Genomic DNA, 18,108 nt, shown 5'->3' with positions numbered 1-18,108 from the left:
CCCCACCAAGCACAGCATTGAAATATTCTCTGCCGCTAAAATTTTCTCTCGTTGAGTTTCTTACATTCAACAATGTCCGCTCAGGTAAGATATTCTCTGCCCCTCTTGCAGATTTTTCCCCTACAATGATTAAACCAAAAAAAACATCAATCTGTCAATCCACTGATACTCTGTGATGATACCTTTTTTTTCAAAGCGAATATGATCTTGGGGACGTCAAATACCGTTCGTGCAGCGTACAATCTAGGTTGAACCGTAGCTGACTTTCACAGGAATCGCTCGAAGACGGCATGAATATGTCGCTTGAACTAGGTCTGGCGCCAGTGCGCATCTCCAAGATTGCCGACCGCTATCTTGTCTTTGATGCAGAAGATGTAGCCTGGATTCGACGAAACCACAGCATTTGCTCGGTGCTGATTGGAACTACACCGCAAAATCCGACACAGAATGTGTTCCTGAGTTTGCCCCTGGAATTACTGCCCGAGGAAGCCAGTATGCTCATCGCGAAGAAGGTAGGCCGCCTGGTCGACGAGACATCCGAACACCTTTCCTGCCTTGCTTCCCCAGACCAAAAGAGTCGCAAAGCCTACATCACAATCTTGAAGGACCGCCGGGACCAGGCGCAAAAATTGATAGCCGAGGATCAAGCCAAGAAGTCATCCGTGCAGGCACGAAGGGCTGCAGGCGCTCAGGTGCCAAGCGCCGTCACGATGGGCGAGGCGTCTTCGGAGAATATTCTGCCACAGGATAAGCTGCTGGCGGTCACACCCACAACGAGTGGCGGTCTTCAGAATGCCCAACAAAGGATTCTGACCGTCCCGTCTCCGCCCCTCGGCCCTCTCCACCAGTACCTTTTATCAAGAGGCTACTTTATGACCCCAGGTCTGCGTTTCGGTGCCGACTACAGCGTGTACCCTGGCGATCCACTACGCTATCACGCTCACTTCCTAGCTACGAATTATGGATGCGACGAGAAAATCCCCATGCTCGACATAGTGGGGAGCGGACGTCTAGGCACCTCGGTCAAGAAAGGTTTCTTATTTGGAGGAGAAGCTGTCGTTCCTGGAGACGCGACCGCGAAGCATGTACGCACGTTCTGCGTCGAATGGGCTGGGATGTGAATACGATGGATTTGGACGCTGAACCAAAGTGTGGAACGGCGCTGAAGCACGAAGGTAGCGTGTGTTTGTGTACAATACCAGCAAAAGATACCCCCTGACGTCTAATGAAACAAGTGAACCCCACCAGCGCCGACGTTATTCTCGTGTCCACGCACTTCCATCATGTGGTCTTGAATCAGGCGCCGCCCAGAAGATCGTCGCACCAAATGCCTAGAGGGCTTCAGGGGACGAAAATCCTGCTGAAACTGATTACTTCCCTGCGACAACAGACGCATTTATCAAAGTTGTTCATGGCCAAGGACACCCGGCAGTCGTCGCAAAGGCTCAGGCAGCGACAAGGCCAGACAATAATTGTCCTTGGAGAGCTCTGGCATACGACGCATTGAGGGCCGTCGGGACCTAGGCCGGCGGCCCCTTCTGCCCAGGTCGACTCACTGTGAAGAGCTCGGGGAGTGTCAGAACGGCGAGATAGCAGAAGTTGCTCCAGGCGCTGAGCCTCTTCGTCAGGGGTCATCTTGCACGACCTAGTTGATTCTTGGCCTGGTCTTCCGGCTGGTTGCAGTATCTTCATCCGTTGTAACTGCTGCGACCTTTTGAACTGTGCCCTTGTCATGATCCTATCACTAGCCAAGTGGGCGGCCAGTGTAAACGCCTCATCTCTCTCTTCAGGATTGCTGGGATGCAGTAGACGGGCCAAATCCGATAACTGTAAAGCGTCGTCAGGCGTTGGTGTGGTATCTCTGGTTGCCCAGGATCTCGGTTGCGTCGGTGTTCTCTTCCCGTCATGCTCTGATTCCCAATCACTGTCGTCGTGGGCGCTGAACGAGACGACACTAGTGGTGTCATCATCGGCGGTCTCCTCAGGTTGGTATTCACCACTATTGTCCGTGGAGCCCCAATATCCGCCCTTCAACCACCAGCCATAGAGCCGCGTATCCAGATCTGTCTCGTCGATAAATGCTGAGCTACTGCTTCTCCTCCAGGCCTGCTGTCTGAATTCTGTTTCAACATCGACGGCCTCGTTTATCGGGATGTCCATGGTGGACTCAATAGATTCGATGGTGTGGTCGACACGATGTTCACTGCCGTTTCGGTTGACGATGTTGGTGGCAGATTTGGGCCGGCGTGCTATCCATAAGAGAAGCTGTGGCGAACGGACGCCTATCTTGGAGAGAATTTTGATGGCGGCGGTGGCCCAGGTTCGGATTATCAACCTGTTGATATTCATGAGAAAATCCAGCGCCATGAGCCACCTTCCACTTCTTTCCGCAGCGCCAACTCCATCCCTGACCCTACGCTCGCCTGAACGAGCCTTCGGTACCTTCTGTGCGGCTCGCTCGCGAGCATAGCCATTGATGGGCAGCAGGTGGTCATCCTTCATGGGGACCAAGCCAATGGTGCCGATGGTGTCGTACTGCGAGTCAGACGAGCTGGCTCCTATCCACTGCGCTCGCAACTCCTCCAGCTCTCGAAATCTCTCCTCCTCGAGCCAAGTGCGGTGTCTGAGGTTGATGTCTCGGTCCTCGTTCAAGTAAACCGCTTCACTGGCCATTGTGATAGCACCAAAGCCGGTTCTCAACAGGGCAGTATAGAAGTCCATATCCATGCCGATACGAATATCAGACAAAGACAAGTTGGCTTGCATGTTCTCGTGGGCTTGAGCTAGCCGCTCGCGAAGTGTTAGACGCTGGCCTGTGGACCCCTCCACGGGGGTGAGAGCAGCTAAGCCTAGCGCAAGCAGGTAGATAGAAAGGCAGATGAGTATGCCACCGAGGACAAGAACATGAGGGATGAAACCGATAATACAAACTGTGGGGAACCTGAGCAGTCCTTGTTTTGAAGGGTCATCCAAGGAAAATGTGAAAGCGCTATAGAGTATGCTCGCCATGAAACAGAGGCCCCAAAACCCTGTGTTGACAAGGCGAAATTTGGATTGCAGATTGAAGATGCCCAGAACGTGGCTAGTTATGTGGCTCATAGTTGAGAGGAAGGCCACGAGAAGAACTTCAGGCGGAGTGTTGACCCTTCGAAGAATCATGGACCGGCTAATAGCAATACTGCTACTTGGCTCAGACAGCGCCTCAGCGGCCTGTGACTGGGTAAACAAGCCCCAACCGAGCTGATTGCTAATCGCAGCATCAGCCTCGGCGAAGGCGAGTGAATGCTCGAATAGTGTCATACCCGTTTCGGCCGATACCGGACGGCCCTGAACGGCGCATGACACAGTCTCGAGAAATTGACTAAGGCAGAACGTGCCGAATAACGGCCACAGAAGTGACAATGACCCTCGCAAATACTGCGTCGGATCTTCGTCGTTCGCGGGCACCATGCCAACGGCTGTGCATGATTCTTGGTCGGAAGCTCCGAGTAGAAGTGTGGAGCTCATTGTGTGAAGAAAGCCGCCGGCTTGGGAGAACATCAACTCTGAGCTCTTGCTAGTATTTCCCCAGCGCATCTCGGCAAAGTCAGGGGATGTTTGACATTGTATGGAGCGTAGGAGACCGCGGGCTTGTATGAGGAATAGTAAGACCGGGAGACCGCGCAGGAGGAGACGGATAGGTAAGGTCAGGCGTAAACGGCGTCTCGTAGCTGCAAATATATGGGTGCGATTGAGCACAATAGCCATAGCGATACAGCAAAGGGCCCATTTGCTCGTGGCATAGCTAAAGACGCTGCCTAGACCCTTTGCCCCTTCCATGGTAAACTTGGGACTGGCAATTCCAGTATCACGGTCGACTAGGGTATCATGCCCCGGCCCTGTCCCAAGCCCATGATGATGTTCCATCGGAGGGGGTATGTTCATGTCGAGCGCAGCGGTCGTAGCGGCGTCGGTCGTTCGAATGATTCCGGGTTCGGTCGCTTCGGGAATGACTCTCTGGCCAAGGCCATCAAGTGTATCGGGAGCCGGAATGAATGCTGTCAGCTTTTTGATGATCCTTGGGCCAGCCTGTACCAGATCCTCGAAGGAAGGGGCGAGCTTCGTGATGTTAACGGCTTGCTGAAGATATTGGGCGGTCCACAGCGACAGATCCCGCCAGATCGTGGGGTTGTCCACTGATGCAGAGGCGGGCTGATCCGCCATGTTCAGCTGGACAGCAAAGCAGATTCAAAGTCGGAAGGCAGCAAAGGTAGCGAAGGCAGCGGTGGCGGCCTTGTCGCTCGTAGCGGCTGAGAGCGTCGCGACACGAATCATGGGCGGTAGGCGAAGGGTTGAAAGGGCATGATGCAGGCAAGAAGAAAGGACGGAACGTGAAAGGGACCGCGAGGGCTTCAGACTGCAGAAGCAAGATGGCTTATCGTGGAGTATGCTGATGTGCAAGGTATAGCAGACTATACTATAAGAAGGCGATAGTCGAAATGGCAGTGATTGCTATCAATCGGATCTCGTTGAAGCAGCTCGAACAATGAGGTAGATCCCGCATCAACGCAGGTTGAGGAGAATCGGCGTCGGAAGCTCGGATAAGTTGGAGGGTGGGTGTATTTGGCGCGAGCACAGGCACAGCACAGAGCCGGGGCCAGGCTCCTCAAGGTCCTTTACGTTTCCTAGGTACCTTACCTTAAGCAGGTAAGGTAAGGTAAGGTAAGGCGCTAACGCGATTCCACAAAATCTACATGACTTACCTAATTACCGTAGCACCTTTGAAGACCACCTAGACGGCACGGGCAGTTCTCGGTAGAAATCTACTTAATTCTATGAAGATGATTCGTACAACAAACCATCAAGACAGAAACGTCATCAAGAAGAAGGATTTTAAGTGCCAAAGTTTCGTAGCCTCGTCTACTGGTATCATATATCCGCTGGTAATATCATTACATAACTGGGATGGTGCACGGCACAAGTGACCCACCCAGCTACAGTCCCTCATTCCAGCTTCTTCGATCCACCTACACCGGTGGACTGGCGCTGTAAAGCCATTTCAACAACACCGCAAACCCATGGGAGCGTGCGAGCTGCCGCCAACGTCCCCTTAGGTACCATGAGTGGCTCAGAACTTGTGCCAAATCCCTCGCGTGTCTTTGATCGACTAATCATGACCAGAGTAAATGTCCAACGAAGTAGTTCCTCTGCCTGATGACATGCCTTGCGATCCACTCAAAACCCTTCAGCTTCATTTGTAAAGCCGGCATAGACATGTATTCCGGTGGAACAGAGTGCCGCCAACAAGAGAACTAGGCAAGATATTGCGTCTTCTAGCTGTCTCCAGATCAAGACTTGACTAGCCTTGGGGTGGCTGGTGATCCTGAAGCCTCTCTAAAACCGCCCGATAGTTGCCTTTCGACGCCTGAATAGCTCGATCCACCAACTTCGTATGAAGGAGAGGATCAGAAGGTGGAAGCTGACCTTTGAGCCATAGATTGGTCATCTCGGCGCGGCTCGGCAGATAGGCAACACAGCAAGCAGCCAAGATTCTTTCGTGGTCGAATGAAACAGGATCCATGACGATTGAAGTTGCCGACAGGTCGCCGGCCGCTTCACCTACAACTGCAGCAACGCCTCCAGTTACCATGTCCACACAGTCAATCCCAGCGTCAGTTAGAGCGGCAGCCGCAACCGTGATGCAGCCACTCAAAACGTTCATTACGTCCCACTGTTCATTACCTTGGGAATAAGAGAGCTCTCGCTCTTGATCCCCCTCGATGATGGTGACAATGACGTCAACGCCACTCTTGGGCCATCTGTCAGCAATAATGGCCCCACGTAGAGCAGTGTCGAGATGGACACTTAGGTCTCTTTCGCTCGAGTCGCGCAGGTATCCACGGCGTTGACGAGTAGCAAACGGTGCGTACTTGACGTGTGTGGAGAGAACCAGGTAAGGTGAGAAGGGTGCGGACCGGGGAAGGGAACGAGGTCCGTGAACGGTGCAAATGAGCTTCATGCCATTGGCATTTGCTATAGGATTGGCCTGAAGCTGAGGGGGCTCGATTTCCATGTAGGCGGATCCAGATGCCGTGGGGGCTACGCCGGTCTTGAGAACTGGGCGTATAGTTAGTACTGTGAGTGACGAGACTACCGCAAAGGATTGAACCAACATAATCCTCGGGTTCCGTTTGCTGGCCTTGCTCTGGAACTTGATTTAGAGCTGCAGCCATCGAACAAGGGCGGTAGAGTGGGACCGGGCGGGCCATTAATTCTTCGTCGGTCGGACATGTCGTGATGAATGTGACGGTGTCGACAGTTTCGCGGTCGAAGGCACGGAAATGGCAGGAGCGTATGTCGGAAAGACCGCGGGGCGTATCTCAAGCTAGATAGCCAACTAATCTGAAGTAGTGAACGTAACGCCCAACTGGTTGTCCGAAGTAACTTCGAATCTTTCTGAGAAAGAAATGGGCTCTTAGTGTGAATAGTCACTTCACAGTTCAGCTGGTCGTTGGGAGGCTTGTCATCAAAGTCGCTGGGAGGTGAATTTTCATTCAGCTGAGGTTCTTTTCAATAGAGAGGTAGACTCGTTTAACTGAATTCAACAGGGGCAAGCCGGTCCCACTCACAGCTCTCGGCACAAAAAAGACGATAAGTGGGCTTATGCGCATATCCAGCTTAGTGGGCTACTACTTCAAGCCCAAAATTTTTTGCACCTCGTTCCAAGATTTGTTCCTTGACTTCACTCATCGTTGAGATATTTTCATCCTCATCAGGCCCAGACCTGGGCTGCCGGGCTGCCTTTCAATGGTAAGTGCTCAATGCCTATTCCTATCACCTATCTGTCCCCTGCATATGATGCAACATTTTCCACTAGTTCACGCGATATCCTGAGCGCACGAACAACATGCACTACCATCTGACCTCAACCTGTTCTGGGATCTTTTTTCCAACTTACCTGTGCGGCGACTATTCTTTGAGGCAGGCGCTGACTTGGACACAGAGCATCACCCCGCCGTTTCTCATCGTTAGTCCAGCATTTCTGCTAGACAGAATGTCGTGTGTACTTGGTAAGTTCTAGCTATCTATGCAAATCCCCCTCCTCCACCCCACGTCCGTGATGAACAACCTTTTCATTCAGTTCTGCTACTGAGATCTGTGATGATACCCATTTACCAAAACAATCTTTCTGATGGATCCCCTGTCTACTGCCTGCTGAGGATTTTGAAATAATATCGTATGCTAACTCGGCATTGTCTGAAGGCAAAAATTGTGCGACTGAGGCCTTCAAAGCTTCTCAGAAGGCTGCTTTTGACACCTGCTGGAAATGGTTTCAATGGTAGGTCTACTCTTTACTCTCGCAACCCTCTTTACCCATGATCCCCATCTCAGTGACACTCGAGATCTACATGATGACCATAGCTTATCCATTCAACTATCTCATGTCGGCCGAGCTATACTCTCGCACTGGAGTCTCTCATACGAGGGATAAGGATGGTGGTGGAGTTGATTCCTCCGGAACCGTAATTTAGCTTCAGTGTCCCGGCCTCTCGGTTCTTCGTTCTGAAGCTCTGGGAGGCTGGGGCCGGCTGACTGAATGAGTAAACTGGCTTGTCTGACTCGCCGTTTTTGTCTCCATTTCTACTGCGACCATACATTGGATCCCGGCTAATGGCGCGTTCTAGATATTAAGATCACATATGGGGCAACCGGTGGCAGGTTGGGTCAAATCATTGGAATGGTTTGGAGGTATGTCCTTGCTTTTGCACTTCCGAGGTGTTTCTTGACTTCGACGCGCTGCGCTTCTGCGTCTATGATTGATGATTGTGTGGCGCCCGCTATGTGTCGACTCCGTAGTCTTTGACCAGTGCCTAAGTCCATGTATTGTCGGCCGCCCCAAAAGCCAAGATGCCGACTGAGGTTGAAACCGGCAGGCTTCACCCAGGTGCTGTGTTCCATGTCGACCATGTGCGAGTGCTGTAACTCGACAACATGGCCAACTTAAGTAGTCAGGCCCTTTTTGTTTCAGGGAGAATGCGACCGCCATTGGTCCGTACATGATGTCTCGATGTCAGTGAGGGAATCTCGATGTCGACGCAACTCAGAGGAAGACAAGCGACTGAGACTGCAGCACGTAAGACTATCTCGGTATCGATATCTGCCGGCTAGATGCCCTTCTCCCTTGCTACGAGCGTGCAGCCGTGTGTCTGTCTGTACATAATAGACGGCCCACAGAGCAGATTACCATGCGAGACAGTCTAAGTCAGGATCTGGAAGGAAAGGTACACATGCGGACGAGATTCCAGAGTACGAATACTATCCTCAGTTTGGGAGCGGAGGCGATGCTTGAGGGAGCCCCCTGGGAGAGACGTGAGCCAATGAAGAGAGGTATTGAGAGCTTACTCAGGTTCCGAGGCAAGACACTGTGCTCGCTGTGCTGTACCCCTACAGTAATCGTGCAGGTGCTCAGGCCACCTAATTCCCAAGCCGAGAATGGGGATGGCGCTGCAGGTCACAGAACACCTATTGGCATAGTATGTCTACCTCAAGGTACCTTACCTCATGCACAAGTGGTCGCCGTGTTTGAGCATGTCGGCCTCCCTTCCCCTGCACCTATCTACCCTACCTCTCGCAACGACGCGAGCTCTCGACGCTTAGCCCACCCCTCGACGACAATCATTCGAAAACATCACGATTACGGCACGCAACAGCTGAGATTCCCTGCCCTGTTCAGTTGCGCGCTGCTCCACCGGTTTTCTTGCATTCGGAACTCATACTAGTACTCCCCGCGGCGCAATCGTCCCAGCGCAATCAACTTTCGTTCCACGCGAAAGTGCTACGGTTGCCAGATGCCCTCGACTGCTTGAACATCACGACTCCCAACGTCCGGTGGAATTATACCGCAACTGTTCGAAGCTCCACTCCCAGCTAAGGGCTTAGTCCCTCTACCCAGTGCCCTGGATGTTGCCGTCATATACATCGTCGGGCTCCAAAGTGATGCCTCGCCATCACTCCGGCGGCTTCTCCAATGGATACCCCAGGGGCAACACGTTTGAAATCTCCCCTCACAGGTACGTCGCACAGCTGTCATTGCCCTCAAACACTTCCTCCTGCCCCGTTCATTCCTCAACTGCCACGAAACCTGACGATGCTCCCTCGTAGATACCAGCCCCGAGCGACACCCGCGAACCGCCGTCGACAGCGTCTGCTCACCCGTTTGGCCATTGTTGCCATCTTGGCCATCCTTTTTCTAGTTCTGGTATGGCCAGGTGCATCACTGACCTCGATTGTGTCTCTTGGCCTGCTTTCAGCGAGCGACGACCTGCAGCTTGAAACAGTACGATACTATGACCTGAGTAATGTGCAGGGCACCGCCCGCGGCTGGGAGCGTGAGGAGCGCATTCTTCTTTGCGTGCCTCTGAGAGATGCCGAGAACCATTTGCCGATGTTCTTCTCCCATCTACGAAACTTCACGTACCCACATCACTTGATCGATCTCGCCTTCCTCGTATCCGATTCCAAAGACCGAACTCTCGAGGTTCTGTCAAACAACCTAGAGGGGCTCCAGGCCGACGAGGATGTGAAACAGCCATATGGTGAGATTTCTATCATTGAGAAGGACTTCGGGCAAAAGGTCAATCAGGATGTTGAGAGTCGTCACGGCTTTGCTGCTCAGGCAAGCAGACGGAAATTGATGGCTCAGGCCCGGAACTGGCTTCTTAGTGCAGCCCTGCGGCCTTATCACTCATGGGTGTATTGGAGAGATGTTGACGTCGAAACGGCACCCTTCACCATTCTTGAGGATCTTATGCGCCACAATAAGGATGTCATCGTGCCAAGTAAGTCTTAATGAACCTCGCAGGCCCGTTGCCATGGCTGAACACCGCATAGACGTTTGGCGTCCCCTGCCTGATTGGCTTGGGGGTGAGCAGCCTTACGATCTGAACTCTTGGCAGGAGTCAGAGACAGCGTTAGCCCTCGCTGACACCCTGGACGAGGATGCTGTCATTGTTGAAGGTTATGCCGAGTACGCTACATGGCGACCCCACCTGGCATATCTGCGAGATCCGTACGGGGACCCCGACATGGAGATGGAGATTGACGGGGTGGGGGGCGTCAGCATCCTGGCCAAAGCAAGAGTATTCCGGTCAGGCGTTCACTTTCCAGCTTTCAGTTTCGAGAAGCACGCGGAGACGGAGGGATTTGGCAAGGTAAGATGTTGTGTGCTTAAGCTTGAGTCAACAATTTTTTAACGTCGATGGCATAGATGGCGAAGCGGATGGACTACTCAGTCGTTGGCCTGCCGCATTACACGATTTGGCATCTTTACGAACCAAGCGTGGATGACATCAAGCACATGGAGGTATGTTGTCATTCGATTCGCTAGGTCGAATAATCAGATCTAATGGTGGACAGGAAATGGAGCAAGAGAGGTTGGCAAGAGAGAAGGAAGAGGAGGAGAAGGCAGAGAAGGCGAAGAAAGTCAAGGAGCAGTTTGGTGACGCGAGCAGCCAGTGGGAGAAGGACAAATCCGATATGCAGAATCTTGCGACGGAAGACAAGAAGAGCAAGCAAGAAACCAAGGAGAGGCAGAACGCTGTTGAAGGAAAGGAGAAGAAGAAGGAGAAGAAGAAGGAGAGGGAGAAGGAGGGTGGAGGTTTCGCGAAGGATGCAGAACGCTGAAGTCAGCCTCAAGCAGAGCTAAACACGAATCTACGTGGTCGTAGAACGTGTTGAGGTTCAGCCGAAAGACTTTGAGTTCATCATCTGCCTGCCCGGCAGATGCTCTTCCCAACAGCATTTTCACTGTGTATACTACATGTACTTCGATTTGGGGTACTACAGGATGTGTTGTAAAGGGACAGTGCCGTAGAGAGGCGTTGGAAGATACACAAATGCATGACTGAATGCAGTCGCCTCATTTACCATTACGAGGTGAAACAGGAGGATCTAAGTGTACCATATGTATCGTTTGTTGAGCGGAAAGGTGAGTGTCGAGTGACGATAAATTGGAATAGTGTGTGGGTAGGCACTTACTTCAAGACTCAAATCGAGGCTATTGTGACCAGCATCCTCTAGGTGACTGACCCTGAGAAGGTTCAGTATGTTCTTGAGGCATTTTCAAAACATCCAGCGTTCTCGATGTGTCGGCCCTAACAAGTTATTCCCGTCATGAACAAGGAACGAATGTACACGCCATCATTGACAAGGCACTAACGACACTGCTGATATTGTTGACGTTGCTGACGTGGAGAAAATAAGAGCACACATGGCTAAGCATGATGCCATGTTAACCCATCTTCTTCGCGTGCTCGCATTAGTAGTACTCAAGGCATAGTTGCATCTAAGAGCAGAGTGCACGTGCCGTATTGGTCTCAAATACTTCCAGACAGTGACTGCCTACCTGATTAGCTGAGTAGGTGTGTATTCTTACCTCACGCAAACATATCTATGCCTAGATACCTTAAGTTACATGGGAAGTCTCGAGTCTGCCCCAAGATGGCACAGTGGGTGCTGAACGCCTAGCAGAGGTAAGTTACTAGGTACATAGTAGTAGATAGGACGGTCCACCCGATAAGGTAAGCAAGCACCCTGTTTGATGACCACCAGGTACCTCGGGTACCTAGAGACGTACTGCCAGCTACCACGAGTGCCACCCAGACTTCACACATTAATCTGGAGCTCCTGCAACCTGGTCAATTGCCGGGGTCCTCTTTTTGGCGACAACTGTCTTAACAAGACACGCAACAATCAACCTCCGATTTGCAGACGAGAACCTGGAGGGTCAATGTCCAGTGGTCCTGCGTTCTTGATGGCCCTCGAGCTCTGATCCGATTCAGATAATACGATTGTCACGCGCATGAGCGTATCCGTTCCCTGTCCGATTTCTCGGTTCACTTCTGTCCGAGAAGGGGCAAGCTTGCAGAATATCCAACCTTGCGGGCAAGTATCCGCCGCGTTCGCATCCGCGTCCACCACTTCCACGCTCAATCAACCATGCTTCGAGATGGTGACAAACCCCAGCACCCCGAGGCAGCGCCTACCTCAACCGGTCATCTCAGCCTCGACCTGCGCAGGCCTATCGGACCCTCCGTGATGCCTCCCAGAATGCAATATCGAAGTCGGCCTGTCTCGGTCGCCGTAGACCCAGTGTCTCTGGTCATGTCGGAGTGCATATCCATAACGTCGGCACTGCACAAGCATGCGCGCTCACCGCATTCTTCTGTATCCGCCATTCTCGGCGGAAACCCGAACCCGATATACTTGGGCCCCACGAATGCTACACCTAGAGGCCCGAAAGCTACTGGCAGTGCTCTCAACGCAGACAATTTACAGGATGCGGCTTCTGCCAACCGATGGGGTCTACGTGGGAAAAGGGGCCGCAGCATACAGGACAATCCTCTGATGGCTGGCTTTGGGAAGCTTCGACACGAACTGGCCAGCGTTCGAGGTAAGATATTGCCTTGTTCTCCTTTGAGGTATACCATAGACCAGCCTTGCTGACCACTGTCTACGTACCAGACATTCATTCGTTTGACGCGTTATCGCTTCTGAGTCCATTCTTGCAGATCATACAAACCAAAGGCACCGCTGCGCCTGTCACGATACTCACGCTCGGAGCACTCCGCAAGTTCCTCGCCTATGGCTTCATTGGCCCGACCTCCCCGCGATTCGCCCTGGCGATGCAGTCACTATCCGCAGCAGTCACGCGTTGCCAATTTGATGGCAGTGACTCTGGCCAGGTTGAAGTTGTTTTGCTCATGATTCTCCATCTGATGGAAGACATGATGTCAGGGCCTGGGGGTGACATTCTCAGCGACGAAAGCGTATGCGATATGATGGGCAGAGGATTGGCCATCTGTTCACAACCCCGTTTCTCACCCGTGCTACGCCGCACGGCTGAGGCGTCAATGGTTCGCATGTGCCAAATCATCTTCGAGGACGTGAAGCACTTGGAAGTCGAAGCCGGAGACGAGTCTGATGCTCTCGATAAACAGACGAGTGCGGACATGGACAGCGTAAAGATGGACCCTGCTGCAAATGCTGCTGCTGGTTTGCAAGCCCCAGGGCCAGAGAATGAAGCTCGCTTGTCAACATCGAGCTCAACGCCAGTAGACCTGAACCCACCATCTCAAGAAAGCTTCGACTCTGGAGAATCCAAGCCCATTATCAACACTGGCGCCGAAGCAGAAGGAGATGGCGAAGCAGGAGGTGATGGCGAAGAAAGTTCCGAATCCCTCGATCTGCGACCCTACTCGCTGCCATCAGTTCGGGAGCTCTTCAGAGTCCTAGTCAACTTTCTAGATCCTAACGACCGCCAGCACACAGATACGATGAGGGTAATGGCTTTGCGCATCATACACGTGGCACTTGAGGTATCAGGGCCCTCCATCGCACGACATCCAGCTTTGGCTGGCATTGCGGAAGACAGGCTTTGTTGTTACCTCTTTCAACTTGTGAGGTCTGATAATATGGCCATTCTTCAAGAATCCCTGATTGTTGCTGGCACTTTGTTAGCCACTTGCCGTGGCGTTCTGAAACTGCAGCAGGAACTATTCCTCTCATACCTAGTTGCGTGTCTTCACCCATCAGTAGAAATACCACGCGAACCCGGTATTGACCCAACGCTGTATGCCGGAATACCGCAGTCTCCCAAACTGGTCAAACCTCCACCGTCGCAGACCAGCAGCGGACGTTCCACGCCAGTACCAGTGAAGGATAGGCAGAAACTGGGCCTTGAAGGCGGCGCAAGAAAGCCCGACGCGCGACAGGCAATGGTTGAAAGCATTGGTGTCTTGGCACGAATGCCGACGTTCATGGCCGAATTGTTTGTCAACTACGACTGCGACGCCGATCGAGCAGATCTTTGCGAAGACATGATCGGACTACTGGCGAGAAACGCCCTCCCTGACAGCGCTACTTGGTCTACCACAAGCGTTCCGCCGCTATGTTTAGACGCACTTCTCCGATACATACAGTTCCTCGCTGAGCGACTGGATGAGCCGCCAGTAGTGGAAGAGTACCTAGATCCGGCCGAATTACGAGAGCGACGGCGGAAGAAGAAGATTATTATCAAAGGAACGAGCAAGTTCAACGAGAATCCGAAGGGAGGTCTGGCTTATCTCGAGGCACAGGGCATCATCCAGAATGTCAAAGATCCTGTCTCGGTTGCCCAGTTCCTCAAAGGCACCTCTCGAGTGTCAAAGAAGGTTCTTGGGGAGTATCTGTCGAAGAAGGGCAGTGAAACCGTCCTCGAGGCATACATGAATCTTTTCGACTTTTCTGAAAAACGAGTTGACGAGGCGCTCAGAGGCCTCCTGGAGACGTTCCGACTTCCTGGAGAATCCGCGTTGATTGAGAGGATCGTCACTTGTTTCGCCGCCAAATACTGCTCCATGGCAACACCGACTGAAGTTGCCAACGCAGATGCAGTCTTCGTCTTGACGTATGCCATCATCATGCTGAATACGGACCAGCATAACCCCAACCTCAAGGGTCAGAAGCGCATGACCGTGGATGACTTTGCACGGAATTTGAGGGGCGTCAATGACGGGCAAGACTTCGCCCCTAGTTACCTCCAAAGTATTTATGACAACATCAGAACGAATGAGATCATTCTCCCTGACGAACACGACAATAAGCACGCTTTTGACTACGCCTGGCGGGAGCTTATTGTGAAGTCCGAGTCGGTGCGGCCATTGGTCCTATGCGATACGAACATCTACGACGCGGACATGTTCGCGGCGACGTGGCGGCCAATCGTCTCAACACTGTCATACGTCTTCATGTCTGCCACGGACGATGCGGTCTTTGCCAGAATTGTTACCGGCTTCGACGAGTGCGCGCGAGTCGCTGCCAAATACAAGAATGCTGATGCTCTCAATCAGATTGTATACTCACTCAGCCACATGACAACGCTGGCCACCGAGATTCCTTTCAACACGAGCTTGAACACCGAGGTTCAAGCTGGTGAGAGCAGTGTCATGGTCAGTGAGCTGGCGGTCAAGCTGGGTAGAGACTTCCGCGCGCAGCTGGCCACGCTGGTACTTTTCCGCGTCGTGACCGGCAATGAGCACTTGATTCGCAGCGGTTGGAAATCTATTACTCGTATCTGGCTCAACCTTTTCGTCAACTCTCTCATCCCGTCCTTCTTTTTGGAGGGTTCTCTTGACATCAAACCTATTCCGCTGCAGACGCCCTCTCAAGTCATCGATAGAGGTTCAAAAGCCGTGGAGACTGGTTTCTTCTCTGCGTTTACTAGCTACATCTCCAGCTACGCAGCTGACGACCCCCCCGAGCCTTCGGAGGAAGAGCTCGAAAGCACACTTTGCACTGTCGACTGCGTCAACCAATGCCGTATGGGCGAAGTCTTTGCCAACATCTCGTAAGTTTGCACTCGGGTTGATGTTAGCCACCGCTGATTACTGGGACACAGAAACCTGCCACCTGATGAGTTGGAGCCTCTCGTCAACGCGCTGTTAGATGCTTTGCCAGAGGATCACAGTTCTACGGTGATAGTCGTCAAATCTGATGTGCCGTCCTCGCCTATGAATGGACAGAAGACCGCACAAGCTGGGATCGTCTATGACCCAGCAATGGCCTACATCCTGGAATTCAGTACCGTGCTTGCTGTTCGTGACCAAGACACCATCCAACTTGTTGGCAAGCGGGTCATCGACGCATTGCAAGCAGTACTGCGGGATGCTGGACGCTACCACTACATTCTCGTCTCAAGGGCTGCCTTCTACCTTTTGAAGCTATTGCACGTTAGCTACGTAAGTAGTAAAAATGACTTAATTCCCATTGTACTCCTGCAACGTTTTAGATCTAATTCTAGCTCCTCGCAGACTCATGACTATATTAACGTGCCCGTCCTACTTCACACCATATCGAGTTTTGCGAAGGACGTGCTGGCAAAGACCTCGGTTCTGCTCCTTCAGGGATTGAGAATTTGCATCGACGAGCCAAGCCCACTTCGCAACGAGATCATGACCTCTCCGGACTTCTGGGCCATTATGCGAGCACTGGCTCTGCGACAAGACTCGGCGCCACTTGTTTTCGATATACTGGAAATGGGTTGCGGTGGAGCCCCCCCAGCCATCATTGCGGATAACTATGAGTCTGCTATCTTGCTACTCGGAGAGTTCGCCTCGGTGGCCGGCCGTGCTGCTGTAGCTGATGCAAAGCAGCGCAAGACTCGTGAGGGTACACGCGAAAACCCTAGGTGAGTAGCTGCAGGTCGCATCTGAAGCCTCGAGATAGCTAAACATTCTGCAGTCTTGTCGAAGTTGTGGCACGTGGCTCCAAAGCAATCAGCACGATTTACAGTATGACGGCACGCATTCCCTTCTTGATGAAGCAGTCCCATCTTGAAAACAATGAAGGTACGCTGACAGTGATTATCCCTGCTGCAAACAATGTCTGATACGCTGCCCCAGCATGGTCTGCGTACTGGTTGCCCATTTTTCAGGCTCTCACAACGCAATGCACGAATCCTTGTCGAGATGTTCGCCTCCAGGCCTTCACTTCACTCCAGCGGTCGTTGCTCTCGCCAGATCTCACCTGCAACGACCACAAGGAGTGGATAGCGATATTTGGAGAGGTTCTGTTCCCGTTGATCCACAAGCTCTTGAAGCCAGAGGTCTTCTCTTCCGACCCTGTAGGTATGAGTGAGATGCGAGTTCAGGCCGCTTCTTTGCTGTGCAAAGTCTTTCTCCAATACCTTGTGCTTCTTTCCGAATGGGACGAGATGTTGGATTTGTGGGTTAAGATCATCGATATCATGGATCGTTTGATGAACAGTGGGCAGGGTGACAGTCTAGTGAGTAATTCGGATTTTGTGGAACGACCATGCTTGCTGATAACAGTTTCGCAGGAGGAGGCAGTCCGCGAGAATCTCAAGAACGTGGTCCTTTTTCTAGCAAGCAGTGGATACTTGGTAGCGCCCAGCCAAGATCCTTTGAAAGAGACCCTTTGGAGTGAGACTTGGAAGCGAATTGACCGCTTTGTGCCAGACCTTAGAGGTGACTTGGCGTTAGAAGAACCAAAGGCTAGTGGAGAACAGGCGGCTATAGTAGAAGCAAGCATATAAGTAAATAGACTTTAATAAGTAGGTTATATAGATAGAGTAATAATACTTAGGTATTTTACTTATAATTATTTCTTCTAAGAGTTAAGTTAAATTACTTATATAGTTAAAATACTTTAAGTTTATAATTATAATATTACTTTCTTATAAAAATATTATAATAAGATTTACTTTATATATATATATATATATATATATATATATATATATATTATATAAAAGTAATTAAGATTAAAAGAATAATATAATTAAGGTTTATATTAAATAAGAATTAAATCTTAAGTTTATAGTTATAATATAGCCCTTCTATAAAAAGACTATAATAAAATTCACTTTATATATAAATATAATTTTAAAAATACTATATAAGTACTTTAACTTATACTTTCTATTAATTAAGAAAAATAGTATAGAAACCTTATATATTTCTATTAATAAGTAAACTTTTATATAAAGTTAACTATATACTTTAGTTAAATAGATTAATAAAATAATAATAATACTAGCTATATAGTATAAAGCTAATAATAGTAGTAGTATATATAATATAGTATAATAGTTTATCTTATAATATATCTTCTACTTTATATAGCTTCCTTAATAAGTTTTACTAAAAGAGTAAGTTATATAACTAATTTTATAATAAAGTAAAAGAGAAAACTTATTAATTATTATAAGGTAATAAGCTAGAAGCTCTAATTAGGAAAGGTTTAGAAGTTATAATAGAGGTTAATCTAATATATTAACTATAGCTTACTTCCTCTAAATTCCTAAGAAGTAGAGATTTTACTATTAAAGTTAAGGTCTTAATTAGCTAAGGTTTTACTAAGCGTTTATTAGTAACTTTATTTAGTAATCTTTATAATTACCTCCCTCTCTAAAACTTTAATCTCTAAAGTATATATATATAATTATTCTTTAAATAGGTCTTTTTTATAATTTCCCCTATTTAATTAAAACTAACTTTAAATTATACTTTCTATATTTAAATTATTTTATTAATATATCTATAATCTTATACTTATAAGTATATAGTTTTT

The 18,108-nt window shown here is 50.2% G+C and overlaps 5 protein-coding genes across 5 annotated transcripts; 3 read left to right on the top strand and 2 right to left on the bottom strand.

Annotated features, from left to right (window-relative positions):
• Positions 1-72: 72 nt before the first annotated feature.
• tsp-4 (putative tRNA-splicing endonuclease subunit tsp-4) lies at positions 73-1,121 on the top strand (the record flags this gene model as incomplete). Its single annotated transcript, XM_036640042.1, has 2 exons — positions 73-84; positions 273-1,121. 2 exons carry the CDS (start codon positions 73-75, stop codon positions 1,119-1,121), a joined length of 861 nt encoding a protein of 286 aa, XP_036495195.1.
• A 220-nt stretch (positions 1,122-1,341) lies between these two features.
• Positions 1,342-4,203, bottom strand: ASI1 (the record flags this gene model as incomplete). The annotated part of the gene is made up of 1 exon (XM_036640041.1): positions 1,342-4,203. The coding sequence occupies one exon, from the start codon at positions 4,201-4,203 to the stop codon at positions 1,342-1,344; it is 2,862 nt and encodes a 953-aa protein (XP_036495194.1).
• Positions 4,204-5,338: 1,135 nt separating this feature from the next.
• MTR3 (Exosome complex component MTR3) lies at positions 5,339-6,212 on the bottom strand (the record flags this gene model as incomplete). The annotated part of the gene is made up of 2 exons (XM_036640040.1): positions 5,339-6,096; positions 6,149-6,212. 2 exons carry the CDS (start codon positions 6,210-6,212, stop codon positions 5,339-5,341), a joined length of 822 nt encoding a protein of 273 aa, XP_036495193.1.
• A 2,764-nt stretch (positions 6,213-8,976) lies between these two features.
• On the top strand, positions 8,977-10,662 carry ANP1-1 (Mannan polymerase II complex ANP1 subunit; the record flags this gene model as incomplete). Its single annotated transcript, XM_036640039.1, has 5 exons — positions 8,977-9,050; positions 9,142-9,818; positions 9,871-10,190; positions 10,247-10,342; positions 10,396-10,662. The coding sequence occupies 5 exons, from the start codon at positions 8,977-8,979 to the stop codon at positions 10,660-10,662; spliced, it is 1,434 nt and encodes a 477-aa protein (XP_036495192.1).
• A 1,314-nt stretch (positions 10,663-11,976) lies between these two features.
• CGCS363_v008189 (Uncharacterized protein) lies at positions 11,977-17,071 on the top strand (the record flags this gene model as incomplete). The annotated part of the gene is made up of 7 exons (XM_036640038.1): positions 11,977-12,430; positions 12,502-15,364; positions 15,416-15,755; positions 15,828-16,204; positions 16,258-16,364; positions 16,419-16,801; positions 16,856-17,071. 7 exons carry the CDS (start codon positions 11,977-11,979, stop codon positions 17,069-17,071), a joined length of 4,740 nt encoding a protein of 1,579 aa, XP_036494450.1.
• Positions 17,072-18,108: the final 1,037 nt, after the last annotated feature.

The sequence above is a fragment of the Colletotrichum siamense genome (assembly GCF_013390195.1).
Source record: "Colletotrichum siamense strain Cg363 chromosome Unknown KSG_Cg363_contig05, whole genome shotgun sequence".
In the NCBI taxonomy this organism is placed as follows: Eukaryota; Fungi; Ascomycota; class Sordariomycetes; order Glomerellales; family Glomerellaceae; genus Colletotrichum; species Colletotrichum siamense.
This window is presented reverse-complemented; position numbering and strand designations above follow the sequence as displayed.